This window comes from Schizophyllum commune (genome assembly GCF_000143185.2).
Source record: "Schizophyllum commune H4-8 unplaced genomic scaffold SCHCOscaffold_13, whole genome shotgun sequence".
Taxonomy (NCBI): domain Eukaryota; kingdom Fungi; phylum Basidiomycota; class Agaricomycetes; order Agaricales; family Schizophyllaceae; genus Schizophyllum; species Schizophyllum commune.
The window spans coordinates 618,361-645,968 of record NW_026089550.1 but is presented as its reverse complement, the minus strand read 5'-3'; the positions used below and the strand labels follow the sequence as shown (position 1 = coordinate 645,968).

The following is a 27,608-nucleotide window of genomic DNA, read 5'->3' as shown; positions in this document are numbered from 1 at the left end:
CCGCGCACCATCAGCCCAGCCTTGTCCACGCAGCCCCGTCGTCGCTCGGTAGGGCGCCCGAGAACCGCGGGCGATCTTCCGGACGATCTCCCGACCACGTTCGACGCTCACGCACCGCAATCATGACCCAGACTCCGCACGTCTCATCCACGCACCGCATTCCCCGCCTACGCATCGCATTCTTCGCTCACGCACCGCAAATCTCATCCATCCAATCTCCTCCGCACGCACGACAATCTTCCGCAGATCTGCGGCGAAACGCTGTTTGGTTGTCCAAACGACGACTTGACGACGACTTTGTGGTGGCCCAGTGGCGGCCCGACTGTGGCTCTGCGGTGATTTGACTATGACTCTGCGCCGACTTAACTATGACTGGCTCAACGTGCGCTCAACGGCCGGCCACTTGGGAGCTGGCTCAGCGGAGGTCATAATCGAGGGCTATACCGACCGGAAACTCCAGCATCGGACTGACTCCCACTCCAGCCAGATTATGGCTCCAAGACGAACAGAAGCGTACGTGGCACTGGAGTGGAAGTACGCGGCGAAGTTGAATTCCACACGTCTATGTCCAGTACTCTTAGACATTCTTGCGACCAGAAGACACGGAGTTCTTGTTATCGACGCCGTCAGAACCAGCGCACTTTGCCACAGTAGCAGAGGAAGCACTCACCAAGCTATATAAGCGATAGGCTGGCCAAAACAGCGCGGAGAAGTGGAGGTCAGCAGTTTCTGTCCGCCGAATTGTCTGTCGAATCAGGGTGCACGAAGTTTGCTGCGCTAGTGGGTCACCAGTCCTCAACGAAGGACCATCGCGCTGCAGTCAGACAATGAAGACCGCGTACTATTTGACGGGCGAACTCGAGAACCGGACATCAGAAATAGACGAACGAACTCTCGTGCCACCTCAGCGGGGAGGGCGACAAGATTAGGGCCATTCGAGCGAGAGCGGCATAATCATTCGTCATTACGAAAGGTGAGTACAGCGCGTGCAGGTCGGGATGGAGTCAAGTATAGCAAGACGCGCCGATAGAGCAGAAAGAGAAGGAAAAGGGAGGGGAAAAGAAAAACGTACAGGTACACGTAGCCTATCGCGGACAGAAAACATCAACACAGACGCAGTAGACTCAAAAGCGAACGATAACTCACTTCAAAGACATGCCGAGTCGGTCAGACGGGGGGCAGATAGGCCTCAGGTAGCAGACAAACGACGCAATTCTAAAGGGGGATACGTCAGTCACAGCCCAGCGGTCCAAAGCAGAGATGGATTCACAAATCAAGCCAGTAGTAGAGGCAACCGCTCTCGGCAAGCACGCACCCCCAAGCATCATCATCAAGCACCAACACGCCTAAGCACCAACACATACGACCGCACGACCTAGATCTAATACTCAACCGCATCGTCCTCGTCCGTGCGCATCTGCGCCGACATCTGCTCCTCCTTCGCTTTCGCCTTCTGCTGCCGCTCCTTCTCTTCCTCGTCTTTCTTGACCTCGTCCTTCTTCGCCTCGTCGTCCGCAACCCTCTCCTCCGACTTCGCCCCCTCGTCCACGTCCATTGCGGACCCCGGCGGCGGCTCGTCCATCTGCACGTCGCCTGCGGTGTCGACGCGCACGTCGGGCTTCGCGTCGGTGCCGTTCTCCCCCGCTGCGGGCTTGTCGGCGTCGGGGAAGTCAGGTGGGCTGGCGATTTTATTGGCCGCCTTGAGCGCGGCCTCGGCTTTCTTGAGCTCCTCGGACTCTTGTGCGACTTTTTGCCTGAGCTGGTCGATTTCGGTGATACCTGCGGCGCGCTCGGCGGCGAAAGCTTCCCATTCCTTTTCCGCGGCTTCGGTGACCTGGTTTGAGGCGTTAGTACATGACATTGTCAATTGAGGAGTTGAGAGGTGTGAAAGACGATTGCATATGAATCACTCAGGCTACGCCAAAGCTAAATAGGCGCAGGACTATTGCAGAACGAGACCTGCACGCACCTCCTTCTTCCGCTTCTCCAGGAAGGCTTTTTGCGATGGTAACAAGATGGCAGGCAGGTAATAAAGTGGTGGTGGGTGTTGGCGCGGTGCTTGCGCTTGCGCCAGGACCTTGGCCGCGTCAGGCTTGTCTGCCGCGTCCGTGTCCATTGCGTCGCCAGACTTCGAATCCCCCGCATCGTCCTTAGGTGCATCGTCGGCGTCAGGAGACTCGGGTATGACATCCGAAGTGATGAGGAAGTTCGCGAGAAGGGGGAGGCGCTTGCGGCGGAGTTTGTACTGCGCGAGCATTATCAGACACCTGGCAGGAGGGGAGTGTTTGAGACGCACCACCGAGTCCTTGAGTTGCAGGTCCTCCTCCTTCCTGGCCGCCGTTGTCTTGTCCTTCTTCGTCTCCTCCGCGCGTCTGACAGTATCAGTCTCCTGCTTCAGTTTCTCTTGCAGCTTCTTCTCTATCATCTGCCGCTTCTTCGCCTGGAAGGGGGGAGCGCGTCAGCATTCTGGATGACTGATTGCAGGGGACTCATGGAACGTGAACCCAGCAACCGGACCAGATACTCACCGCCTCGGACGCGTTGCGCTCCTTGTCCTCGTTCTTGGCCTTGTTCAGGGTACCTAGCACGAGTCCAAACATACTTTTACCGCGTTTGCGCTCCCGGGCGTCCGTGTTCATGTCCAGGCGGGGCCGCTTCCTGTTCGTGGTCGTCGCCGCCATGGCCGCGGGCTCGGTTGGGGGCTGAGCCTCGGGCTGGGGAGTAGCTGAGTTCCTGAAGACGCAAGTTAGTAATTTGTTGCATCTTATCGTGCAGCAAACGCACTCTTCGGTAGACATCCTGCGGCGTCGACGAATGTTCCCACTTCTATCCCTGACGGTGACTGAGTTGAGGACCAAAGGCAGGTGGGTGCGCTTGGCCCGAGATCGCCATCCTCCACGTGTGCCCAAATACGCGTCAATAGCCCTCGTCCTTGTTCCTCCTCATCATGCCGCCGCCGTCGAAGGCTAAAGCCCCGGCAAAAGGGGGCCCTGTGAAATCAAAGAAGAAAGCTGCAACTGCGAAGCCCCCGCTCTCTGAGCCTGAGCGTATCAAGAAACTCTTCAACTCGCTTGTCGCGCAGATCGCGGATAGGCACTGGAAGAATGCAATCAAGACGTGCGACAAGAGTGAGTGGATGTGCTGCTTGAGTTCCCCGACCCGTGCTCAGCTGCGCTCTCACGTTCTGATGCGCTTGCTCGCTCTGCCTCCCTTTGCTCCCCTCTGATGATGCAATGCCCTCCGCCTGCGAACATATCTCTGACCACAAACCGCCCCCTCAGTCCTTAAGCTCGACCCGAACGATGCGGACGCACTACAGGCGAAGATCTATGCGATGATGGAGGCCGACCAGCATGCAGGTGCTCTTGACATACTTGGTTCTCAACATCAATACGAGCGCGCATACTCCCTGTACAAGCTCCAGCGTGAGGCGGAGGCGCGGGAGATTTTGGACACCATCACACCTCAAGATGACCGCAGTGTGCTGGTATTGCGCGCGCAGATCGTACGTAGCCATCTTCCATGATCGGCCTCTTACAGTGCTGGAAGGCTGATCCAACTAACAATGAACAGTGCTACCGTGAGGGGGACTATGCCACGGCTTGCGACCTTTACAATCAGCTTCTGGACCAGCCAGTGCGTCTCTTCTCTATCTGTCCGAACGATGCGTGCTGTGATCCCCTGCACTGCACTCATACTTCGCTCACTGTCGCTTGCGCGCTCTGATGTCTCGTCGACCCTCTTTATGCTGTTTACACTCGTGCCATTCGTTACTTCCCACATCAACCCCCGCGCTACACTCTCTAACCCATCCATCCCTCTCTGCCACATACCTCCCTATCATATCTAACACCCCACCCCTCAGGAACTCGCCGACGAGCAAGAAGACATCCTTAACAACCTCCACGCCGCCCAGCAGCACCTCGACTTCATCACCTCCGGCTTCCTCGCCGCCCTCGGGCGCCTCCCCAACGCCGCCGACCTCGAGACCGCGCCGCCCCCCGCGCCCGCGAGACCGCAGGCGGAGCTGCTGGTGGCGTCTACATCCACCGCGAATGCTGCACCCAAAGCCCAACCTCCTACTGGCTCCTCCGCACCCATTGCGCCACGCAAGGTCCGTGCGCGGCGCGTGCCCAAGGGCGTCGTCCCCGGCGTCACGCCGCCGCCCGACCCGGAGCGCTGGCTGAAGAAGACGGAGCGGTCGACGTATCACGCGGGGAAGAAGCGCGGGAGAACGGGAGCGACGCAGGGGTTCACTACAGGCCCCGAGGCAACTGGAGGAGCTGGAGGAGGAGGAGGAGGAGGGAGTGGTGGGGGTGGTGGTGGAGGGAAGGGGAAGGGGAAGAAGAAGAGATGATCCTCCACTGTATCCAAACACACGCTTGCTGGTGCGAAATGCGAGTTCCTGCACACTATATGTTTTCTTGTAGGTGCGAAACTCCTGAGATAACGCACGACGGGGCAAGTTTGACTAGTGTTCTTTGTTGCTCAAACCTATTGTTCCCAATCCAGCGCGCGAGGTCTTCTGCTTCTGATTCAGTCAGTGCTGCCGACCCCACGAATGACGCTCCGGACAGGCAGTGCGACGCTCATCGTCCTCGCCATAGTTGTATAACCCTCCGCCTCTTGGTGATCACCCTCGATCTCGTATCCAATCCTGTGCGCGAGGTGAGGATGCAGTTGTGGGGAGGCCTGGTTGTGAGAGGCTGTCCAGTGAAGTGTTGCTATCCACAGGCGTAAAAGGGCAAGTATGGGTCGAATTATAGCAATACAAATACATGCGAGACAGCAAAAGAGATAGACAGCAGCTGTGAGAACGAGAGCGTGAATACAAGAAACAGACGCAGAACAGTCCAATATCAGTCACATATCTCCAGGACGGGCCTTCTCCTCCTCCGCCAGCCCCTCAAGCGCCAAACGTTGCACGAGCTCTACAGGCTCCGCCAACTCATCCATCCGCTTCTTGAACGCCACCCTGTCCTTCTCCCCGCACCCGACCGCTTCCCACATCATCCCTTCAGCAACTCTCCTCTTATCCCCACGGAAGGTCACATCCGCCCACCTCCCCTCCAACCCATGTATCACCTCCAAAATCCCAAGGACCCTCGCCCACCGCCCATCATCCGTGTCCATACCGACCCAGCCCTCTCTCTGCATCCCCTCCGCAACCACGTAGAACGTATCGCGCGTCGCGTGCATGCTGACCGGCTTGCACGTCGTCAACCGGTCAGACAGGGCGTCCAGCATCCACAAGATAGCCTGCGTATCTGGGCGGTGTACGCCGCTCAGCTTCGCGATTATAGTCCCCCCGCGGCGGACAGTTTGCAGCGCGATCAGGAGCTGGGTGACGAGGAGGCGCGGGCCGACGTTGGAGGTGTCCGCTTTCTGCGAGCGCAGGGGATGCCCATCGAGGATGACCAGATCAAAGTGCCGACAGCGAAGGCCCCAGGGGAGGTCGTCGAAATTCTTCATTCGGTCGCCGCACCTGGACTCCCACATCGGGTAGCGCAGCAGATCGGCCCAACAGAGCTCGTGTCGGGGACGGAACTCTTCTTCGAGTAAATAGTCGTGGCCGCTTGGAAGTGACACGCCCACTCCGCAAGCTTCCGGATTTTTCTTTAAAATGTAGGAGGAAAAACCTCCGGGGCAGCATCTGCGTCTCTGGTAAGTGCCCGACCTCTCGTACGATTGTATACCGGACGCACCCGAGGTCCAGAAAATGCAGTGGCCCCTCGAGCGGAAGCGCCCTGCCGTCCGTCGCCCAATCGATCTCGTTCATCACCTTCTTCATGTTCTCGAACCAGGTGGCCTGCACCTCAGGGATAGCCTCGTCAGCATTGCGCTGCTGGTTCCGGGTGTGGGTTGCATAGAGAGGTCGTTTCTGGTGCTGCGTAGTTGGTCAGCGTCGTCAAGGGAGACGCGAGGGATGACGTGGATGCAAGAGGGGCTGAATGCGCAAGCCGACGTGCGGGAAGGGTATACATCATGGCAGGGCGTTGCTGCAGGGGGCACAGTCCCTAGCAGAGGACTCACCTCTCGCTTTAGCCGCGCGAGCTGCTCGCGGCCTGATGCTTTCTTCTTGCTCAATGCGGGCATGGTCGTCGAGCTGCTTTTCAATCGGTCGTGTACTCCATGGCCAAACCAAGCAGCTCAAGACGATGCTCACCAAATTACGGTTGCTGCGCCCTCAGACCTTCAAGCAGAGGTGTCCCGGACGTGAAAGGCGCGGTCGAGCGAAGACAGACGTCAGCCAAGTATATAAGGCTGCGAGAACCCTCTCAAAGCCCGCAACACGAGTACGGGCGCCTATGAGCCCTCGTACACTAGAACCCGTGCACAGAAATAGGCGCCCTCTTTCGTAAGGGCTGTCGTCCAGTGCCAGATCAGCTGCTCGCCTGCGGAATGCTGGTCGTTCCTGTTGAGCTCGCCATACCTGCTACGCGCAGCGACTCGGCCCTAGGAGGGCTTCGCGCCATTCAATAGCCTCTTCCGCACTACATAGCGATACCACGCGAACGTAGCTAGGCATGTATACGCCAAGTCTGTTTCTGTCAACGTGTAAGAAGGTCCCGCGATTTGCAGGAGGGTCAACGTACCGAAATAGCAGCGGAAGTAGCGACGGGCAGGCATATACGAGTAACGAAGGATGTTCAGAAGCGAGACAGGGTTGCAAGTTCAGTATAATCATGGTTGTAAAGCAGCGACAACAGGAAAAACTGTCCGACAACAAGATAATGTAGATCTTAGCAGAGCTGAGCAACATTGAGCACACATCCCTCGCGAGATATCACAACTCACATACACAGAAGCAGTAGGAACAATTCCACTTTCGAGATCTAACAGAGTCGCAGAGTCCACCTCCTAATCGTCGACGATGATGACATCGTCATCTTCCAACGTCTCTACTGCGCTATCCAGCAAGATCAATCCGTCTTCTTCCAGTCGTCTCTTCTTGCTAGGGCTTGCATCCGGTACCGCCTGCATTGACGTATCAGCAAAGGTCATTGAGAATTTGCATAGCCATCTAATCTCAGGGTCATAGAGAGCACTCACCGTGCCATTCGCCCCCTTGGCCTTCTTTGCGATGGGCTCGATGACATCGTCATCCTCCGGTGCCGAGCGCTTCAGCGACGCCCTCGGCGGCGTGACTGACTTGGCAGGGACTGGTGTCTTTTCCCGTGCTCTCTTCGGCACACTCGGGAAAGGCGAGGGCAGCTGATACGGCGGCGCGTCTGCAGGGTGCGAGACGCTGTACGAGACTCGTTAGCAAAATTGTGCGAAGGACGCGAAGAGGAGCATCGGCGAGCAGACACGGGATCGAGAATTGAAAAAGTCTCGGGAAACCCACCTCAGCACTCCCAGCGCGCACTGCACCGTCGCCCCCCACAAACCATCCTCGTGCACCAACGTCAAGAACTTGCCCCGCGTCACGCCCAAGCTCTCCATCGTCCGGTCCTTATTATCGTCGAAGTCCGGATCCATCAAGATCCGCTTGTCCTCGAACACGGACAAGCTGGCAGCCGGATCCTCATCGTCGTCCTCGTCCATCGAGTCCTTCGCCTCATCGTCCGCCGAAACCAGCGATCCATGGACAGCGCGTGCTAGCGCCCCAACGACCTCGCCCAGCTTCGCTCGCTTAGGATCCACCCTCAGGTCCACGTAGACGTCCCGGCACACCCCGCATCGAGGGTCGGGTGCACACGTCCGCACGCTCGACAACGGAACCGCAGGCTTGTGCTGGAGCATCGTCGTGCGCATCTCGAGCTTGGGGCCGGCTGGGCGCGCGGAGTCGTGCGATCGTCGAAGCAGCTGCAGAGCCTGAAGCACGATGAGACCAGAGATGATCGCATTCGTAGTCGCAATTGCTGGTATGATGTTTCCGGCCATCTCTGCCAGTATGATGGTCAGTGTATGCCGTTGTAGAGAGGAGGCAAAGAAGTGTACGAAAGGCGTGCTCAATAGAAGCTGAAGCAGCTCATCCACGACCACAAAGCGGAGCAGGATACGGACGAGCGCTCACCTTTCACCTCCCATCGCGTCTTTCGTTCGATTCCATACGCAAAGCTACGCAGGTTGCTCGCCGCTGCGACGAAGTCGAGTGTGTCATCGTCGTCCTTGTCGAATCCAATCGTCTCCTCTTTCCCACTCTGCAGTCGTGCGGCGAGACGGTTCGTGCTAAGGATATAACCAGTAAGCACTCGGGCAAACCATTGATTGGACCAGACGACAGCTTGATGTATCCGCGCTGTCACTGACGATCATGGTCCATCGCAAGAAAACGCCAAACTCACCTATCCACGAACAACTCCAAGTTGTCCTTCAACGTCAAGGTACGCTGGTCCTTCAACTTGGCTGCAGACGTCCCGTTTTCTGCTTGCGTCGGCGGCCCGTTCCGCAGTTGGTTCTCCGTCGCCATCGACCCGACCCCGTTGCTCTGCTTCGCGCTCGATTTGCCATTCTTCGAAGGCGCCGCCGCTGCCGAGGTCGACGCAGATGGCACGTCCGGTACATTGAATTTACCGGACATGATAGCGTCGAAGTCCAGCGGGGTCGGAGGAGCGCGATTGCGCCACATGTCCGACATGATGAGCAGATTCTTGATGTCCGCGTTGAAGACCTACAAGTTCGAAAGCGGGTGAGAACAGTTGATGATGAACCGAACAAACAATGAGTAAGGAGAAGTGGGAGGACGCAGCGACTTAGTAGAGACTGCTCGAGTATGATGACGACAGTACGTGCCACAAACCTTGTCGAAGGCCATCTTCGCTGCGTCAGCCTTAGACGCAGGATCCCTCAGAGCTCGGCGAACTGCCGCAAATGCCTGCGCTTCCTTACGAAGAGTAGCAATTTCCTGAGCTGGACAAAGAGACAGTCAGCCACAAATGCAAAGATCGACTTGGGGAACGGGAAAGTTGGGCTCATAGAAAAGTGAGATTGGCTCTCCGTGCAGTAATATCTGGCGTACAGGCAAAAAGCGGACTGTACGGATACAATTGCCAACAGTACGCTCATAGTGAAGAGGCGGGCAGCGGCACTCGCTCCCGTTGGGCATGAGGGAGTCGAACGCACTCACCGTTCTCGCCCTGCTTCTCTGCCTCGTCAAGCTCGCCGGTTGCATCCTCATCCTCGCCGAACAGCTGTCTGAGGTTCGCCGTCAGAATGCTTGATTATCAGAGAGGATGATGTGGTGTGCATACCCCATGAGGTAGGTCTTACTCCACACAATGCAGTGGATGGGTTGGCTAGGCGTGGAGCGAATAGTGCAGACCGGGAAGGTTTTGGGCGTTGGCTTCGGCACGCAGTCGAAGCATTCAGTTTTGTCCTAAGCACGATGAGCTTGGGGGCAGACCCGAACACGAGCAGAGCACTTCACCTTGAGGATAGGCTGCACCTGGCCAAGGTACCCGGCCGTGCCAGACTCGACGAGGGGAATGTTTGCAGCCATGCACATCTTATTGACATGACGTCGTGCATCTGGGCTACAATTGAGCGACAGCTTTCGAGCAAGCGCGCACGACGCACCTAGGTTATCCAGCGCGTTCAAGACGATATCGAAGCCCTTGAACCACTCTAGATCGAACTCAGGATCCTTGATGTTGCCGTGAATAGGTGTAATTCGGACGCGCGGGTTGAACGGCGCGGCAGCAGCAGCAGCGACAAGCGCCTTACTCTGCTTCACGTCTTTCTTGCGGAAGAGGAACTGGCGATTCAGATTGGAGAGGTCGATGGTGTCCAGGTCGAGAAGAGTGATGTGTCCGAAACCGGTAAGGACGACGTTCTTGACTGTGCGGGGGATCAAGAGTTGGTTATGGGGGCGGGGGAGTGTGTCTTATATACGCACGTAGTTCACAGCCGATACCGCCCGCACCAACGAGGAGCACCTTGGTCTGCCCAAGTCGCGCGTGCAGCTCCTCTCCAAGGATGGCCTTTGCGTGCGACATTTCGGGATGATTGTTTCGGTCAAGACGCGTTCTCGACACCGCGTCTCTCAATGTCACGATCGGGGTATATCACGTGCCAGATTCCTAATGGACCCACAAGTCATCACAGCCACTAGCCGAACGGCCTCTGGCGTATGGGAGTAATTTACGTGATTTTGGTACATAGAAGGAGAAGAAAGTACAGGGTAGGTCGTAGAAGAAAGTCGTGAGAGTAAGACACTGAGTCCACTGGGCATCAGAGGTTCTCAACCTGCTCTTCGCACCATGCCCATACTTCACGTGCTAGCTGCTCGTCGTGAGCCAGTGCTTGCGCCTTACCAAGCCGCGCCCACGGCTGGAGATACTGTTATGGACTGATGAGTCCAAGGTGATTTATAGTCGTGCCGAACTCGCCCTCCACTGACCTTGCCACCCAAGCTCTCCGCCTCCGGAGCTGTGCCAGCATATAGCTGCGTGAGCGCGCCCATAGGCGGCGGATACAGAACAGGTCGCTGCAGTAGACGTAAGCAGGCACATTATCGATATAGGAAGGAGTGAAGGTGCTCGACAAAAGGTAGTACATATCAGGCGAGGTTCCACGCACCACGAACAGCTTGACTGCCCACTGTGGCAGATGCCTAAAGAGATCGCTATCGAGGTTCCCAGGGTTGACGGGTATGGAAACCAGGCCCTGTTCACTGTACCGGCGTTGAAGCTCCGTAGCAATGAGAATATCACCCTGTGAGGCGACGGGTCAGCTCTGAGCATCGGCACGACAAACGGGGTCTGAGCGAGAATACCCACCAATTTACTCTGGAAGTAAAGTGTCTGCGTGAACTTTCGCCTCCGACGCGGACTATCCCGAAGCGTTGCAAAGTCGATGCGTCCAATGCGGTGTGTAATCGAGGAGGTGGTAATTACGCGTGCCGGGGAGCCTGTCTCCCTCCTTGACGCCAACAGTGCGGGTAGGAGAAGCCTGGTGAGGTAGAAATGTCCTGACAATCGGAGGTTGTCATACAGTCTACACTATGTAGACGAGAGATCGATCCTCACCTAGAACATTGGTACCAAATTGAAGATCATAGCCTACGAATGACGGGAGATCAATGAGAATCCGAAATCGCCAAGATACCACTCAACTTACCATCCGCCGTGCACAGCTCTACAGGACACATCATGACGCCTCTGCGAAGCGGAACGTCTTCGGGTGAGCCGACATACAAAAGACGAAGGGTTCACTCACGCGCTATTGAACAAAATATCCAGACGACACTCTCTTCTCGAGAACTCCTCCGCTGCTGCCTTGACCGCCTTCAAGTCCGCAAGGTCGAGCTTCAGGAACCTCGCCTCCTTGCAAGTTGCTTCCTTCAGCTCATCTACCGCTCCCTTCGCCTTCGTTTCGTCCCGCGCAGCAAGGTATACCGTCGCGTTGTGCTCGAGAAGCGCGCGCACAGTTTCCTTCCCGATGCCGCTGTTCCCACCTGTGACGAGGGCGATCTTTCCTGTAAGGTCGGGGACATCTGCGGCTGTCCATGTAGGCGGTGGCGGGAGGCATTCGCTCCAGGTTTGGCCCATTGTGCCGCGCGAGTCGATGTTGAATATTCAAAAGCGGGGCCTCGAAGGGTGGCGCGTGTGTTAGTAGACCTGCACGTGGGAGCTCGCGGGAGGTAAACGCAATACAGTAGAGTCGGTTCCGAGGCTTCTGATTATAAGCCAGAGCTGAGCGCATGAAACGTGGGTCACATACCTCGAGTGTGAGAGTGACCTCGCGCCGAGGTACCTCAGGCGCGTAAACTGCAGAAAGTCGCCCAGCACATCTGAAGATCCTGAATAGAGCGTAGACTCGTCGTGATCACCCCCCCATCGATGTTGCTCTGATTGGGTCCATGCAAGTTTCTACAGGCATGCGCGATTCCGTTCGAATGCATGAAGGTTAGAAGGTCAAGCTGTGGACAGAAGCAAACCCGCCGTCCGCTCTGTACTCTCGCACCCAGCAGTCCTGACAAATCCTGCGTATAGCCTCGTGCAACTCTCAGTGTAGGACGACGTGGTCTCCTGCGCACGGGAGGCCGGACGATCTTGCTCGAAGCATGGGTATCATTGTTCCTTTCGACGGATGTATCCATGCGGTGAATTCATGCATGAGGACTTTCAGTTCAAAACCCACGCAGAAGTACAGGAATGAGGCTGCAGCGAGATTCATGGTCGAAGGCAAGTCGAAGTTGAGTCGCAGGAGCCTCGATAAAAGCCCGGACCCTCCGGCCCGTGTCCCGTTGCTCATTTGGGCTCCGGAGTGGGCCTACCTCCTACATTGATCACTGGCGCAGGAACTGATGAAGCTCATCTTGAACCCAGAAAAGCCTCGCGCGCTCTCCGAAGCCTTCTCTGTCTTCACTTTTGCCAGCGAATCTCTGAAGCCCCACGTCGTCCGAAAGTCGAACTCGTAGTATCGGGAGGCTTGCTCTATTCCCTGGCTGGGGCGATGATCATCTGGTCCCCTTCGATTGGACTGAATGCTTCGCCACTGCATGCTCCGAAGAAGGAGGAAGACCGCTTCGGCTCCCACGACTACAGCAAGTTTCCGTCTGCATTCACCTCGTCTGTCACCCGCAAATTGGACTCCCGGCGGACAGCCCACATCTCCCTCTGTGTCCTTTTCGTGTAGCGGTAGTCGTTATGGCCGCACAAAGACCCCTCATTCGTCAGGCCACCGCGAGCCTTGACCATATCAACCTAATCACCGAGGCTATCAAGGTCGTCCAGAACGCACAGGAAGCGACTCGAACTACGGACGAGGCGGGAAGCCTTAGCATAATGAAGGAGGAGGTCACAGAAGCTCTGGAGAAGCTGACTGCACAGAACTTCGACCCTGACAACGTTGCTCTGATCGCTCAGGATGTTGACCAGTACGTCTTCTTGTTGGACATCCCCTGCTGTCCTTCTTGCTCGTCTCACAAGTATGTTCAGTCTCAACGTCAAGGTCCAGGAGCAGATAGCCTGCATGGCCGATATCAGCAAGGGCCAGCACGATGTTCAATCAGCCACGTCTGCCTACATGACGCAGCAAGAGCTGGATGATATCCTTCAGCATGTCAAGGTAAGCGCACTGCTCGTACTCATCGTGCCCCGGTAACTAATTAGTCTAGGTCCTGTTGTTGAAGATGAAGGAGGAGCACGGCAACAGTCAACGTACCGAGAATGCCGTCCTTGCGGGTCAGTACCTACATACTTGTCGGTTGCGATCGTGCATACTTACATCTACCATCAGCATTCGAGAATCAGCGCAAGGCTCATGATAAGTAGGGGAAGATGAAAGGGCCACCGGCGCTCTACACGTATGAAACAGCCCTCCCTCATCTCACTCGCCGAGCAGAAAGAAAATCGCGAGTCGGCGGTACCTACAGTGTTCAGTGTATTCGCGGTATCTCTATCCAATACTCATTACTATTCCATCTTTTTATCTTCAGATTTATGAGTGAATCTCCATGCGGAGGCGCAGGGTCGCTTGGGTCGGTCGCGAGCGTGAAAGTGCCGGTATGTATGTTCTATGTCGTTCACTGCCGGAGGACACATTGCTGGTCAAAGGTATATGGCACTTGAATTCACAGGTCTGAGAAGAGCAGGAGCCTCTGCGAGTGAAGGTCAGGTCCAAACTGAGAAGCCAGCCACCAGCGACTCGCTGTGACATCATCGAATTATCGGCATCTGCCGGCCACAAGTCCAGCCAGGCCCTTGGGACGCAGAGCAAGTACAGTACGGTAAAAACAGTAATCTACAGGGTATCAACCAAGGCGTCCGGGTATCTACAGATAGTGTCAAGCCAGAAGCACGTTACAAGGTACGCATTCATCACACGCAACAGCGCATCCCCACTACTGCTGCATCTCGTCTCCTGTACTAGACTGATTCGCGTGCCATATTTGCCGGTAGAGTGGGCAGCATAACTGACCATCGGCCATTGCATGATCTCCAGTCAGCCCGGGCGCGCACCAGGCTGACTGGACATCATCCAACAGTCGAGGCCGACGCTACATCGGCGACGAGAGCGCGTGGCCCAGGCGATGTTCGATAGAGGTACAAGTCCTTCATTGTGGCGCGCATGTCGGCACGGCCTCCCACCCCATCTCGGGATGCGTTGCATCCATGGTGAAGGGATGCCCTTGTTCATCGCAGTCACGTCCCTCCGGCGGGGCGTGCGCAGACCAGTCGTGTATTTCCCGAATGTTGTTCGACACCCTCTTCATCGCGTCGTCCTAGTCTGCTTCTTCCCCTTGCGCTCGCCTGTATACCTCGTCAGTATCATTTTGTCACGAACCACCCACAAGCACTCACCTTTACCTTTCCCACTCGATGCGTGCTTCTCTCTCTTCTCCTGCGAGCCCTTGTCCGCCTTCGGCTGTTCCTGCTTGGCCCTCTGCTTCCGAACCTGGACCGTCGTCCACCCCTCCTCAGTGGCAGCAAGCGGACCTCGGACATTCGCAAGCGTCTGACGCGCACGACGCCTCAGATTAGCAGCTTCTTGCGGCACCTGCATGTCCGCTCTCAGTGCCTCCGCCTCCGCTCCATCGACCCGTTCGTAGAAGAACAGATATCCGTCCTCTTCGGACGCCGACAGCGTGTCCGTCACTATAACAGAGGAGTCGTTCATTATCGCCCACTTGCCCTCGCCCGTCTTGACCCACGCAAGGTAGTGTCCCTGGTGGATCGCCGGGCCAATGTGACAGACGACGGCATACAGGCGGTAGAGGGTGCTCGGGCGGTCGTTGTGCTGGGTCGAGGCGGTCGGGTCGGTGTTGGAAGTGCTCATGTAGGGCTCGATGTCCAAAATTTCCGTGTAGCCGCACGAACCGGAGAGCTTGGTCAAAACATGGGTGAAGCGCTTGAGCTGAAGCGCGAGAATACGCGGCGCGTCGTGAATGGTGTTGGTCTCGCTCCGGTGGCCTCTCCTGTTGCATCTGACCAGGCATCAGCTCGAGTTTCAAGTGCATATCATGTGCAACTAGGATGTAGAAGAAACTCACCCATCACACGATGCATCCTCAACCGCCTGCTTCGAAGTCAGCTCTTTGAGCGCGGCCTCAACGGTTTCCTTCAAGTTCAATCGCAGAGTTCTGAACGGTTGGAATCTGTCCTCGCGTTGACCGCACGCAGCACATTCCCTTCGATATCGCTCGCTTCCTTGGAAGACCTGTTCGACGAGCGAGCTGTCGATCGCTCTGAAGTGAGAAGTAAGTGGGCTTGAGCTTCAAAGCGGGATGCGGAAGGGCAAGCAAAGCTTGACTGCGATGAAGGCGATGAGCAAGCAGGATACGCACGAGCTGGTCGTATGATCGAGGTGGTTGATGACAGCTTGCAAGAACTCCTGCGCATCTTCTTGTCGATATGGCGATAGCTCGGTGAACTCTACAAGATAATTAGATCACTGATTTAGTGAAAGCTACAGCTCAAGACTCACTGGTCATGTTTCCAATGATCTCGGTTGGCACGAATGGAGCAGTATCCTTCGCATACATCTTGAGCGCCGTCGTCTTGAACGCGCACAGGAGGCAGAAGTCCGGGTTCGAACCTGGCGAGGATTATCGGCGCGTGTCCACTGAGCACCGATCAAGCACGACTTACACTTATGTTCAAGAACAGACTGCAGGACCAGCGGCGTGTGCAACAGCACCTGCAGCACGCTGTTCACATAGCATGTCTTTCTACGGGGGTTGATAAGACCACTTCCGGGACCGCGGAGGTTCAGGCCGCGGATGACAGGCTGAGCATTACCGGATGAAGGAGCAGCAGCACTCTTGGCAATAGCCGATGAGTCATCCTTGACCACAGCAGGCAAGTCCTCCTCAACATCCGTCGACGAATCTTCCTCGACACCCAACGACGGCCGGGCATCCTCAGGCGCAACCACAGTAGACGAACCATCGTCGTCGTCGTCATACTCAGTGACCTCTTCGTCCCGCCGCTGAGACAGCGTCTAGGAAGAGTGTCAGGACTGAGAACTATCTTCAGTAGGAAGACAACGTACCTCTGACACAGCATCAGAGGCCTTCGGAAGGAAGTAGGCAGAAGCCTTGGGTGTCGTAGGAGATGGTGGGGTGTCGGTTGTTGTCGAAGGAGCAGTGGCATCAGTCGGCGGCTGGCACGAGCGTGGTCAGACGCATGATGATCATGAAAGTGACTACGACGTACCTCAACTGCTTCGGCGGAGGCTATCGAAGGGATAGGCAGCGTCTCGACAGCAGCGGGGACGACAACATTGATGGTGGAGACGGAAGTAGCTTTGCTGGTAGTACTGTCTCGCTGATCAGAAATACAAACATGACGAGCAAGTGTACTACTCACCTCTCGACGGCGGCGAGAGACCGTGAAGAAAGGTCGGATTGAGTGCTTGAGGACGGAACCAGTTCGACGACCTTCTCGCTACTCGAAGTCAGACGGAGTGACACGCGACGAAGAGGGCGCTTACCACGACGAGGATGGTGCGAGGCCTGAGTCGGGGGAGTATGGATGTTGGGTTGTGATGGGCTTGAGTAGCAGGGCCTTCTTAGCAGTCTGGCGCTCCTTGCGACGCTGCTTCTTAGCCAGCCTGGTAGGATCGTCGACGGGGATGGGTAGAGGGGCTGGCTCATCGTGCTTCGTTTGTTCTTGAGACTCCGGCGTCGTCTTAACGACCGAAGATGCCGCGGGGTTCGAGGTTGACGAAGAGGAAGGGGGGATGTCCTCGAGAGGGTCGACGATGTAGAACTCAACGAGACTGTCGAGAGGGTCAGTCATCCGAGCTAAGGACAATATGCGACCACGTACGGTGACTCGACGAAGTTGAGGCCCTGGACGGTAGGAAACTCGTCGGGAAGTTGTTGCGGGACCAAGTCGAGGATACGGCGTCGGGTAGGTCGAGCGACTCTGTCCGCAGGCTTTGAACCATTGGGGCGGTCCGTAACATTGCTGACAGCCTGGCAGACGACTGCGCAGACGATTAGGACGAGTGTGAAGAGCTGCCACAAAATGTAAGCGCCTGCTCATTGACGATCAGTTAGACGCCGACGCACCATGAAAGCGAGCCGGATGGTTTCGTGGAGGGGGATAGGTGGATAGTCGTCGCCAGCACGGAGGGGAACGGCGATACTGGCAGTAGGCGCCGAGGCCGGAAGGGACCTGGTGCGCGTCTCGTACAGTGGGTCGTAGAGGACCGACGCGCCCGAGAGCTGCGTCCCGCCACGATATACAGTGACGAGCTTGCTCGTTTGGAACAGAGCGGCAATGATGGTAAGAGCGATGAGGAGCGCTTCCGCGGTCGTTTGCGCGGCGTCTAGCGCCTGACCGCCGACGTGCGCGAAAGCCGCCACGACATTGGTGACGATCGCGGCGAAGTCCATGGTCAATGGCTCGCGAGGATATACAGCTCAAGTTCAGAGGTTACAGTGGGCTGCGGGAAGGATGATGATGGTAGGAAGAAAGAGGTGCTTTGCCACAGGGAATCCACTATATACCTGCGGTCACACGCCGAAGGTCAATGCTTGTGATCCCATGCGGAACAATGGGCGCACCTGATTTAGCGAACAATGGCCATTCGAGTCCCTTGCCCCAGCCCTCCCCTCGCAGCATACATCTCTGTTCATCCTCCCAAATGTCTTCAGGCCGCCTCTCATCCTTTGCCACGTCCCAGAGTCCGCGCTGCGATTGTGGCACGAAGCAATCAATGGTTGTTGACTGTTTGCCACCGCGTGGCGGGGACAACTGGGCGGTCTGGTCTGCCGGTCCGGTTTCCGAAGCTTCGACAATAGAGCGCTTGCTTCGCGCACTGGTTGCGCACTGCCTACCCATGTTCTCTTCTCACCCTACAGCTGCTGTTATTGATGAATCTATTGTAGGCACCGACAATGAGGCTTCCGGCTGGCTCCACGATCCATAGGCAATGGAGAGACGCCTACCTTTCTTGGCGGGCTAACGAGCCTGATTCTACCATCGACCCCCCCGCTCTATTCGATGTTCGACAAGAAATACTTCTAGTAGAACTTCTAATCATTGATTCGGTGTTTATCTCGCGTGAGTGTTGCCTGTTCAACTGTACCTAATCGTCCGACCTCACCCCTACCTCTTCCACCCCTCTCGGCACGTATCTCACCGCCCACAACCCCGAAAACAGCAAGGCGCGCCCAGCATGCAACACTGTCGAACCCAGCACTGCGGCCTCCACGCCATCTACGACTGCTCGCGCGGTAGTGACCGCGCTGTTTTCTTCCATCTCAGAGCTCCCTTTGCCACCAAGCGGCACGACGGCACTCCATACTCCAACACCCACGGCGAAGGCGACCTGCGCCAAAATATACAACACGACGTCTACCCACCGCGCGCGAGGGACTGCGAGTCGCAGCATCGGGTGAAGATACCATGCGTCGACGAGGAAGACGATGCACGGCAAGAACAGGGCGAGGACGCCTCCAATTGCACCAGCACCGGCGAGTTGGGCCGGATAGTCAACGGCACCGCTAGTTGACGACTCGCCTCCATCTCTGCGGAAGTATACAAGCAACGGCTTGCCAACCAGCAACAGGATCGCGCCCACGGCGGCGGCCCCTCCGACGGCGAGCATGGCGAATAGGAGCCAAAGAGCGACAATACGAATGCTTGTCAGGCTGCAGCTGCAGCACCTTGTGACGGTCGACTCATCACGATGGTCATACGAGCCGCGGCGCCCAGCACCCGCCCGATGGTGATTAAATCGCTGCCTCCCTTCCAGGCTCGTGTAATATTCCTCGCCGTGACGATGCTTGTGATATTGCTGAGCATAGGCAGCAGGCATCGGATGCGATATAGGCACACTCGTCCTAGGTGGGGCCTCGTAAGGCTTAGGAGCTCGTCTGAGGCGAGTACGGTGACGCGGAGAGCGGGCCGGGCTCGGCTCACGGAGATGATGAAGAAGATTCCCACGAGGTTACTCTGTAACGAAGTCTCGATTAAAAACCTTGCCCTCCTCCCTTGGAGGAGGGCCCTTTTATACCTACAGCTGTAAGTAGTCATAACCAGTCACGGAGTATATATACGAGTCATTAGAAACCAGGAGAACCTCAAGGAACTCCAAGGGAAATACCCCCGCGAGGGGTGAAGGCAGAGCACGTGGCGTCGGCTAAGGCCGAGGCGTCACATACCCCCCCTCCAGCGCCTTCTAAGGCGCTCTGTAAGTACAGTAGCAACCAGTAAGTAGCACGTATGTATAGAATAGAAACGAGTCTTTGTTTTTTTTTGTATATATTTCGAACCTTTTCTGTAAGTAACTCTCGAGCCGTTGTTCTGATGATCTCTAGTAAGTAGTAAGTAACTACTGGTTCCCCTTGCCCTCGCGCCGCTTGGCACGGTTCGCCTCGAAGGCCTGCTGGCGGCGGGCGTTCGACAAGCGCCCCTGCATCGCCTCGATGGCCGTCACCTCACGAAGGAGGAGCTCCTCGTTGGTGGGCTCGGGCACCTTGCCCTCCACCTCGTCCATGTAGCGATGCGCGGCCGCTCCGCTGCTGATGTCGAGGATCTGACGCACCCAGAAGGTCCGATCAATGCGCTGCTCGTCGGGGATGGGTCGGACTTTGCCGGTCACGAGGTCGATCGGGCACATGTGCTTGCCGAAGTCGGCGCGCCGGAGGATCTCCACGAACTCGGCATAGCCGGATGGGACCTCAACAACGTCGTGGCGGATTCCAGTTGCAGTGATGCCGTCGCTGAAGCGCATGTACTCGACGAGGATGGTGAGTGGGATGCGGTAACTGAAGAGGTATTCTTCAGGGTCGTCGCGCGCGTAGATAGGGATGACGAGGCGGCGTCCGCGGATCTCCCACGTCATGGGAACGATGCGGCGGTGGGCGGATTGGGCCGGGCCGCGTGGCTTGGCGCGGCCGAGGAGGAAGCCGTCGTCCTCGGAGGCGCGCTTGGCGGGCGTCGTCTCAGCGGCGGCGGACGGAGGCGCGGTCTTATCCGCACCAGCGTCGGCGGCGGCGTTGACGCGCGGGATGGGTTGCTTCATGACGTCGGAGCGCGCGGCTTCCTGCTGGCGGATGCGGTCGGCGATGATACCGGCATTGTACTTGGCGCGGGCGGCCTCCTTTGCGCGGAGCGCGGCGGCGGTGTCGACAGGCGGCTCGCTGTCGATGAGAGTGGAGGCGGCAGAGCCGGCGGCGTCGAGGACGGACGACATCGTCTTGGGCGCGGGTGCCGGCGGGGCGGCCTCGGAACTGGGTGGGTCGACATCCATCGGTTGGACCGAGTCCGCCTTGTTGCCATTTTTGATCGCCGGCGCCGTTTTGGCCTTGGTGTGGGAACGGGTACCGACACGGTTGGCGTTGGGCGAAGGGGAAGGAGAGTCGGGAAGCGGAGGTAAGGTAGAAGTATCCATAGTATGTATGTAGAGAGAGGAAGAGGAAATGGAGTTGGTTTGGCATACTGACTGTCCATCCCTTTTAAGGGGATCCCAGCTAAGCCCATTACCCGATTCGTCGTGAATCTCGCCATCGGGAACACGAGGCTCGATCGTGAGTTCGAGATTCCCTACATACAATTGGATATCCCCGGGGTCTGGTTCAGATCCAGCCGGGAGATCACCCGCTTTGTCAACGCCAAGCGCCTCAAGGTACTGCTTGACCTTCTCGAGGGTGGCAACATTCTTGATCGGGATCCAGGACATGTCGCCTGGCTTCCACTTCACCTTGAGTACTGCATCAGCACCCTTGCCGTGATGTCCCACAATCTCCTCAATTGCCCATTCTTTCTCCCAGGCACCGAAGTCGGCCACCTGAGTCTCAAGGCGGCCCGGAAATAGCCGATCATCATTGGGAATATGAATTCTCAATAGAGACGCGTGGAAGCGCGGGTGTATTCCCCGCTGCTTCAACTCCTTCGGGAGATCGAGAAGGAAGGCCTCATTGCCTAGATCCTTCAGGATGCGGTATGGTCCAATGAACTTGGGAAGTAGCTTACGAACGCGGCCCTTCGGGAAGTTCATGTTGGCAGTTGAGACATATACTAGATCGTTCTCGGCAAAAGGCGCGCGGATGCGGCGTCGATTGGCATCACGTGTCTGCTTGACACGCGCGGCGAGCACTGCGTCATGAGCCTGCATGATGGCCTGCTTGACGCGGCGCGCATAAGTCCGCACCCCGGGATATTCTGTTGTGGGTGCGTCCTCCCAGATCATGGCGCGGGGCATGCGACCAGTATTCAGGAAGAACGGCGCATACCCCGTGCTCTCCGAGCGCACGGAGTTGATCGCAAACTCAACCGCCGGCAACTTCAGGACCCAGTCTGATTGAGCGGGCTCGACGCACTCGCGTATCATCTGGACAACTGTCCGATTGGCCCGTTCGGTTGATCCGTCAGTCTGCGGATGGTATGCGGTTGACATGCGCAGTTCCGTTCCTGTTGAGCATGCTGGGAAGCGCACCACTCAGCTTACCTGAATATAAGAGAGCTTAGCTAGAGGCTATGCGCAGAGTAGGTGAAGACCTTTTTTTACAGGGCCAGAGGAGCCCTCCTTATATACTACAGGAGAGGCGACGATGTCATACGTAGTAATAGCTAATGAGTCAAGAGGACAGAACACGCTGAGTAAAGCGTACATGTGACAAGTCCAACCTATGTGTCCATATGTGTCCATCTGAGTCATATGATACTCGCGTGTAAGTGCATGTGATGCACACGTGACATGTCGTGACAGGCCGAATGTTCAACACTCCCCCTCGCTAAGTGCGCGCCAGCGCATGCAAGCGCATATCTTCATCGGCCGTCTAGGACGAGTAGAACTCAAGTCCCAGTTGCGATCTGAACTTCAAGAACAGAGTGCGCCCTAAGTTCTTGGTGAACAAATCCGCAGGGTTGTCAGAGCCGTCTATAAAGAACAACTCGACCTCCTTCTCCTCGACCAGCTCGCGGATGTAGTGATAACGGATGTCGATGTGTTTCATCCGGCGGTCCCGGTAGGCGTTAGAGCCTGTGAAGATGGAGCCCTGGTTGTCACCGCAGATGGGGACAGGAACAGTGATTTTGCGTCTGAGTTCTCCTAAGAGACTCTTCAGCCACATCACTTGGCGGCTACAGTCGGAGAGCGCCATGTATTCTGCTTCTGTCGACGAGGCTGCGACTGTGCGCTGCAAACGTGACTGCCAGCAGATGTTCCCGTTGGCCAACTTCATGAAGAAGCCGGTGGTCGATCTCCTCTTGATTGGATCGGAGGCCCAATCCGAATCAGTGTACGCAATAAGTCCGCCATTAGATTTGCCATCAAAGACAAGTGCGTAATCCCTGGTACCAGCCAAATAGCGGCAGATATACAGCGCTTTATGGAGGTGATCCTGAGACGGGTTGGCGGCGAACTGTGACAACTTGGTCACTGCGAACGCAATGTCGGAGCGCGTGCCCAACATGATGAAGAGAAGCGATCCAATGACCGACTGGAATTTCTGACGGAGTGCGGGATCGACATCATCCTCATTTGGCATTGGAACGTAGCCGGCCGGTAGAGGTGTCGCTGCGAACTTGCAGTTCTGCATCCCAAAGCGTTGCAGCACCTTATCGAGGTACGGAATCTGATCGAGCTTGATCTTAGATCCGTCTCGTGTGATGCGCATGCGCAGGAACTCCTCAGTGATTTCCTGGTTGCGGCATTCCCATCGCTTGTTGAACTCAGCCTTGAGAAAGGCAATGAGCTTCTTGTCCTTTGAGAAGAACATCGCATCATCTACGTAGACGATGATCACACAGAAGTGACCATTCGAGTCCTCGTAGAAGAAGACACCGGCATCCGATGTGAGTCGGACCCAGCCCATGGCTTTCGTGGACTTCGTCAGCGCTTTCCACCATGCGAGAGCAGCTTGCTTCAGTCCATAGATCGCCTTGTGCAGGAGCATGACTTTGCCCTGCTTCCCTTTGGCAATAAAGCCTTCGGGTTGTTCCATGTAGATCTCTTCATCTAGATCGCCATATAGAAAGGCTTTCCTGACGTCAAGACCTGACATATGCCAGCCTTCAAGCGCGGCAAGCGCGATGACCAGTCGGAACGTCTCGTACCTGACAACAGGCGAGAAGATTTCGTCATAGTCGATGCCCTCGACTTGACTGAACCCCTTGGCTACAAGCCGGGCTCGTTTGCGGCCATCAGATTTCTGATCAAAGACCCAGCGGCATTTGATGACCTTCCGTCCTTTCGGACGGTCCACAAGGGAGTAAACCTTGCGCTGACGGAGCGCCTCAAGCTCCTCGCGGCAAGCGTCAAACCACTCCTTCTGTAGCGCCTTCGGCAGCTTGTAAATATCGCGAAATGTCCAATTGCGAATATTGGACGTGTCTGGGACGGTCTCATTCGGAATCGCCTTTGAAAGCAGCTCCGTGATGAGTCCTACTCCCCCTTCCCGGCATAGCTTTTGTATGCGAGCTTCGTCGTCGTCTAGATGCTCAGGAGCGTCTGCGCGCGAAGATGGCTGCGAGCTAGGGTCGGGAACCCCTTTCTCAGCACCGGATGTGGCTTTCGAACGCGAGCTACGCGGTTCATCATCGCCAACCATCTCTCTCCACTTCGTCTCGCTCGAGACATCGCGTTCAATTTCCGCTGGAGCGCGATCTCCATAGACATTATTCGGACGTGCAAGCTTCGACCGCAATCGCGTAGACTTCCGAGTAGGTTCAGGAGGTGGTCCTGCTTGCTTACGCCCTCTGCCTCGCTTAGGAGCGGGCGGGGCTGCCTCTGGAGTCTTATCCCGGCGATCAGGCGGCGGGTCCTGATGATTTTGATCGTCATCATCATCATCATTTCCTCTTGGGGGTAGAGGAGGAGCCGGAGGTGCTGATGGAGACGGAGCATCGTCATCATCATCTGCAAACTCTCCTGGTCCCTGCAGATCTTGTGGATCCGCTGGATCATCGTCACGCTGTGGTTCATCACCGACAGGGACATGTTGACGACGATTCGAATCGCTGTCAGGGCAGCGGGGGAACACTTCTTCATCAAACATCGCCTGAGTGGCAACGAAGAGAGATGTGTTAGAGCGCATGAACAAATATCCCTTCACACCATCGGGAATACCCAGGTACGTCATCAGCTCCGATTTGGGCGATAACTTGTTCTGGCGTTTCTCCTCGGGGATAAAGACATAAGCAGCGCAACCAAAGACCCGGAGATGTGAAATATCCGGTTTCTCCTTGTGGAGTGCTTCGTACGGAGTTTTCCACTTCAAACGCCGGATGGGCGTCCAATTGTAGATCCGTGTCGCGAGTGCAATCGCGAACTCCCAGAACGAGTTAGGCAGACATGCCGTGAAGCGCATAGCTTCGGCCTTGTCCATAATCGTCCGGTTGAAGCGCTCGGCGCGACCGTTCTGCTGATGAGCGTAAGGTGCGCCTTTCTCCACCAGAATCCCGTTCTCCGCAAGGAATTCCTCCATTCCCATGCCTTTAAACTCTCCCCCATTATCGATATGCCACTTTTTAATCGTAGCACCGAACTGGTTTTTGACCATCGCAATAAAGTTGCGCGTAGCCTGCTTGGCGTCGGATTTCTGCGATATGCATACCGTCCAGCCAAAGGAGAGTGCCTCATCAAAGAAGCCAATAAAGTAACGATACTTGTGATAAGATATCGTCGGGAATTCTTTGAGATCCGAATGGATAACATCAAAGGGATTTTTCGCACGATGCTCGGAAGGCGGGAAGGCACGTTGGTGCATTTTCCCTTGCGCGCAACCTTTGCAGGGGCGAGTTTCCTCGGGAAAAACAAGGTCTTGGGGAAAGCCCTTGGTGTGTTTCTTCGCCTGACGTAGAACGTCTTTCGACGGATGTGCGAATCGCCGGTGCATGATGTCATAGTCGACCTTGTATACGGTAGACACAGACTGCACAGTCTTCGCCGTAGAAGGCGTCGACCAGAGGAAGTACAGGGTATGCACTTCGTTGAGCTTATAAAACTCAAGTACCGAAAGAGGAGAGTTCTTCCGATGTAAGCTGATCATCGTGCTGTTTCCACGCACAGATAATCCTCCTTGAAGTAAGGAGCCCAAGGAAAGTAGACGACCATGCAATCCAGGCACGTGGTACACTGGATATAGCTGCGAAGTCGTGACGACTTTCCTCCCATGCCTCGTGACGCAGTGATCAACAAAGGCTGTCCCGCGACCAACCAATGCAAGCGTAGTGTCTTTGGATGCGGTCTGCGCGACAATTGGCTCAGAGAGTTTCTCATAGCCAGCCAGATCACTCTCTTCCGACGTCACGTGGAGAGATGCACCAGAGTCGACGAGCCAAGAAGGCGGGAAACCCAATTCGTCTCCGTGAAGCGGTGTTTTTCCCTTACACTTAGGACACGCAGCAATGTCGTTGCAGGCACAAAATATATTCGTACATAATTCATGCGAACCAGTCAGCATACAATATAGTACAGAATCGCGCGATAAGATCAAGCGCTGTGTGCCGCAATCAGTATTGCGCAGTAAATCCTCGTGAGAGGGTACTTGCCTGTCGGCGCCAGTGAGACCGGCAGCCTGGGCGATGGCGTCATCGACGTTGACCTCGACATCCCCGAACATATTCTCCTCGCGCAGGTACTCCTCCAGAGGAGAGAGATCCCAGCTGATCTGCTCATCGATCGTCCCGTCGAAGAGGAACGAGTTGAGCCCGTGATCGTCGACGCGAGCACGCTTGACGGGCGGCTCGTCATCGATCTGCATCTTCGAAGAAGACGCGCGCGGAGTGGGGAAATCGTCGGTACAGTCCATGTTGACGGGGAAGCCGCCAACGTTGACGACGGAGTCGATCTCGCGATAGATCTCAGGAGTGACCTGAAGGTCGAGCTCCTTGGCGGTGGCGAAGACGTTCTTCGCGCCTTCCGCGATGGGGGTGTCGGCGATCGCCTTATCGGCGGCGACAGCTGGCTTCTCAACCACCTGACGGACCTTAGTCCCGGCGGGAGTGATGAGGGCGATGTGAGACGTCTTGACGTTCTCGACAGATGGAGTGAGCGCCGAGATGCGAGCGGATCCGACGACCTCAGAGATCGTGGCATGCGCATGTGCGTGCTCAGGCTGCTTCCCTTTCCCCTTGTCCTTCTTGTTCTTCCCGCCGCGCTGGCCGCGTTTGTCCTTCTTCTTCTTCTCAGCCTTATCGCCACCATTGGGCGCAGAGTTTCCACTCTGTTGCTGATTAGAGTACTTCGGATCATCGCGCTTGCGCTTGACGTTCGAGAACTTCTGGACGTGAGAGCCAGACATCGTCTGCTTGTGGGAGTAGTGCGTAAGAAGCGCCTCTCGAACCACAGCAACAGTGAGATCACTCTTGTCGTATCGCTGAAGGATAGACTCGGTGATGGACTGTATACCAGCGACATGCAAGAGAATCATCGCCTTGAGTAACTCAGGGATGACGATCTCGTCGGCAGCGAGCCGTGCAAATGCGTTGGTGACGACGTTGATCTGGGGATCAGGATGCTGACCGCTATTGAACTTAGCGTTCAACGCCGTCTGGAAGAACCCAAAGAGGTCGGCAATCTGAGTGCTGCCATACTCCTCCTGGAGATATTCAACCAGCGACTTTGCAGTCTCCATCTTGTCCGCCGGGATGCTGCTCTTGACGTTAGGCGAGAGGCGCAATTTAATGCTGCCCCTGACCTTGACGTCGTCGCGCTTCCACGACGTGATTTCGTCTTGATTGACGACTGTGCCCGCGTCGTTCGTCCGAGGAGAAGGAACTTCTTCCTCAATGACGTAGGCGAGCCCTTGGGCTTCAAGCCACGACGACATGCCATCCACCCATTGGGTGAAGTTGTTCCCCTCGAAGAGGAACGTGGCCTGGTAGAGCGAGTTCGACATGATCTGAATAGATCGTCAGCATCGGATCGAACATCATAGTGGCGGCCAGGAACGGCGCCGATGAGCGAATTGAGCATGATGCCGATGGCCATCGTCTCCTTCAGAGACGGGTGCATCGGATCAAGCGTGTAAACGCGATCCGGCATGGTGTCACCTGCGCTTAGAGCGGCATGGTGACGGCAAGCAATGAGGGTGCTCGTCATTGCAGCCAGTGACGGCGCTAATGACTTGTGTCGCAGCCACAGAGGGCGCAGACACTGTGCCGCTGCCAGCAAGGGCGCAGGCACTGCTCACCGGGGCTCATAACCTGTTGAGCATGCTGGGAAGCGCACCACTCAGCTTACCTGAATATAAGAGAGCTTAGCTAGAGGCTATGCGCAGAGTAGGTGAAGACCTTTTTTTACAGGGCCAGAGGAGCCCTCCTTATATACTACAGGAGAGGCGACGATGTCATACGTAGTAATAGCTAATGAGTCAAGAGGACAGAACACGCTGAGTAAAGCGTACATGTGACAAGTCCAACCTATGTGTCCATATGTGTCCATCTGAGTCATATGATACTCGCGTGTAAGTGCATGTGATGCACACGTGACATGTCGTGACAGGCCGAATGTTCAACACTCCCCCTCGCTAAGTGCGCGCCAGCGCATGCAAGCGCATATCTTCATCGGCCGTCTAGGACGAGTAGAACTCAAGTCCCAGTTGCGATCTGAACTTCAAGAACAGAGTGCGCCCTAAGTTCTTGGTGAACAAATCCGCAGGGTTGTCAGAGCCGTCTATAAAGAACAACTCGACCTCCTTCTCCTCGACCAGCTCGCGGATGTAGTGATAACGGATGTCGATGTGTTTCATCCGGCGG

General features: G+C 56.2%; 10 protein-coding genes across 10 annotated transcripts; 3 read left to right on the top strand and 7 right to left on the bottom strand.

Moving 5' to 3' along the window:
• Window positions 1-833: 833 nt before the first annotated feature.
• Window positions 834-1,483, top strand: SCHCODRAFT_02641885 (uncharacterized protein). Its single transcript, XM_050346240.1, has one exon. It carries the CDS (start codon window positions 999-1,001, stop codon window positions 1,377-1,379), a length of 381 nt encoding a protein of 126 aa, XP_050197651.1. The 5' UTR covers window positions 834-998; the 3' UTR covers window positions 1,380-1,483.
• On the bottom strand, window positions 1,022-3,109 carry SCHCODRAFT_02641882 (uncharacterized protein). Its single transcript, XM_050346239.1, has 5 exons — window positions 2,785-3,109; window positions 2,529-2,733; window positions 2,297-2,440; window positions 1,970-2,245; window positions 1,022-1,834 (listed from the first exon to the last, which is right to left on the bottom strand). Exons 1-5 carry the CDS (start codon window positions 2,796-2,798, stop codon window positions 1,382-1,384), a joined length of 1,092 nt encoding a protein of 363 aa, XP_050197650.1. The 5' UTR covers window positions 2,799-3,109; the 3' UTR covers window positions 1,022-1,381.
• Window positions 2,931-4,529, top strand: SCHCODRAFT_02641877 (uncharacterized protein). The gene is made up of 4 exons (XM_003026793.2): window positions 2,931-3,128; window positions 3,282-3,505; window positions 3,574-3,636; window positions 3,866-4,529. The coding sequence occupies exons 1-4, from the start codon at window positions 2,948-2,950 to the stop codon at window positions 4,355-4,357; spliced, it is 960 nt and encodes a 319-aa protein (XP_003026839.1). The 5' UTR covers window positions 2,931-2,947; the 3' UTR covers window positions 4,358-4,529.
• Window positions 4,530-4,737: 208 nt separating this feature from the next.
• On the bottom strand, window positions 4,738-6,228 carry SCHCODRAFT_02641873 (uncharacterized protein). Its single transcript, XM_003026878.3, has 4 exons — window positions 6,167-6,228; window positions 6,034-6,109; window positions 5,706-5,887; window positions 4,738-5,653 (listed from the first exon to the last, which is right to left on the bottom strand). Exons 2-4 carry the CDS (start codon window positions 6,094-6,096, stop codon window positions 4,864-4,866), a joined length of 1,035 nt encoding a protein of 344 aa, XP_003026924.1. The 5' UTR covers window positions 6,097-6,109; window positions 6,167-6,228; the 3' UTR covers window positions 4,738-4,863.
• A 442-nt stretch (window positions 6,229-6,670) lies between these two features.
• Window positions 6,671-9,962, bottom strand: SCHCODRAFT_02641867 (uncharacterized protein). Its single transcript, XM_050346238.1, has 11 exons — window positions 9,842-9,962; window positions 9,523-9,783; window positions 9,374-9,474; window positions 9,198-9,322; window positions 9,074-9,141; window positions 8,747-8,856; window positions 8,292-8,617; window positions 8,021-8,175; window positions 7,349-7,889; window positions 7,054-7,249; window positions 6,671-6,978 (listed from the first exon to the last, which is right to left on the bottom strand). Exons 1-11 carry the CDS (start codon window positions 9,939-9,941, stop codon window positions 6,862-6,864), a joined length of 2,100 nt encoding a protein of 699 aa, XP_050197649.1. The 5' UTR covers window positions 9,942-9,962; the 3' UTR covers window positions 6,671-6,861.
• A 214-nt stretch (window positions 9,963-10,176) lies between these two features.
• On the bottom strand, window positions 10,177-11,495 carry SCHCODRAFT_02517991 (NAD(P)-binding protein; the record flags this gene model as incomplete). The annotated part of the gene is made up of 7 exons (XM_003026880.1): window positions 10,177-10,284; window positions 10,346-10,432; window positions 10,528-10,659; window positions 10,725-10,915; window positions 10,974-11,006; window positions 11,065-11,105; window positions 11,164-11,495. 7 exons carry the CDS (start codon window positions 11,493-11,495, stop codon window positions 10,177-10,179), a joined length of 924 nt encoding a protein of 307 aa, XP_003026926.1.
• Window positions 11,496-12,324: 829 nt separating this feature from the next.
• On the top strand, window positions 12,325-13,411 carry SCHCODRAFT_02555490 (uncharacterized protein). Its single transcript, XM_003026794.3, has 5 exons — window positions 12,325-12,570; window positions 12,627-12,826; window positions 12,888-13,017; window positions 13,067-13,133; window positions 13,189-13,411. Exons 1-5 carry the CDS (start codon window positions 12,403-12,405, stop codon window positions 13,221-13,223), a joined length of 600 nt encoding a protein of 199 aa, XP_003026840.1. The 5' UTR covers window positions 12,325-12,402; the 3' UTR covers window positions 13,224-13,411.
• A 749-nt stretch (window positions 13,412-14,160) lies between these two features.
• Window positions 14,161-15,433, bottom strand: SCHCODRAFT_02672680 (cysteine proteinase; the record flags this gene model as incomplete). Its single annotated transcript, XM_003026881.2, has 5 exons — window positions 14,161-14,201; window positions 14,253-14,875; window positions 14,942-15,136; window positions 15,236-15,323; window positions 15,376-15,433. The coding sequence occupies 5 exons, from the start codon at window positions 15,431-15,433 to the stop codon at window positions 14,161-14,163; spliced, it is 1,005 nt and encodes a 334-aa protein (XP_003026927.1).
• A 907-nt stretch (window positions 15,434-16,340) lies between these two features.
• On the bottom strand, window positions 16,341-17,390 carry SCHCODRAFT_02099734 (uncharacterized protein). The gene is made up of 3 exons (XM_050341787.1): window positions 16,967-17,390; window positions 16,722-16,912; window positions 16,341-16,671 (listed from the first exon to the last, which is right to left on the bottom strand). Exons 1-3 carry the CDS (start codon window positions 17,291-17,293, stop codon window positions 16,380-16,382), a joined length of 810 nt encoding a protein of 269 aa, XP_050197648.1. The 5' UTR covers window positions 17,294-17,390; the 3' UTR covers window positions 16,341-16,379.
• Window positions 17,391-17,988: 598 nt separating this feature from the next.
• Window positions 17,989-18,510, bottom strand: SCHCODRAFT_02706043 (uncharacterized protein; the record flags this gene model as incomplete). Its single annotated transcript, XM_003026882.1, has 1 exon — window positions 17,989-18,510. The coding sequence occupies one exon, from the start codon at window positions 18,508-18,510 to the stop codon at window positions 17,989-17,991; it is 522 nt and encodes a 173-aa protein (XP_003026928.1).
• Between the last annotated feature and the right edge of the window lie 9,098 nt (window positions 18,511-27,608).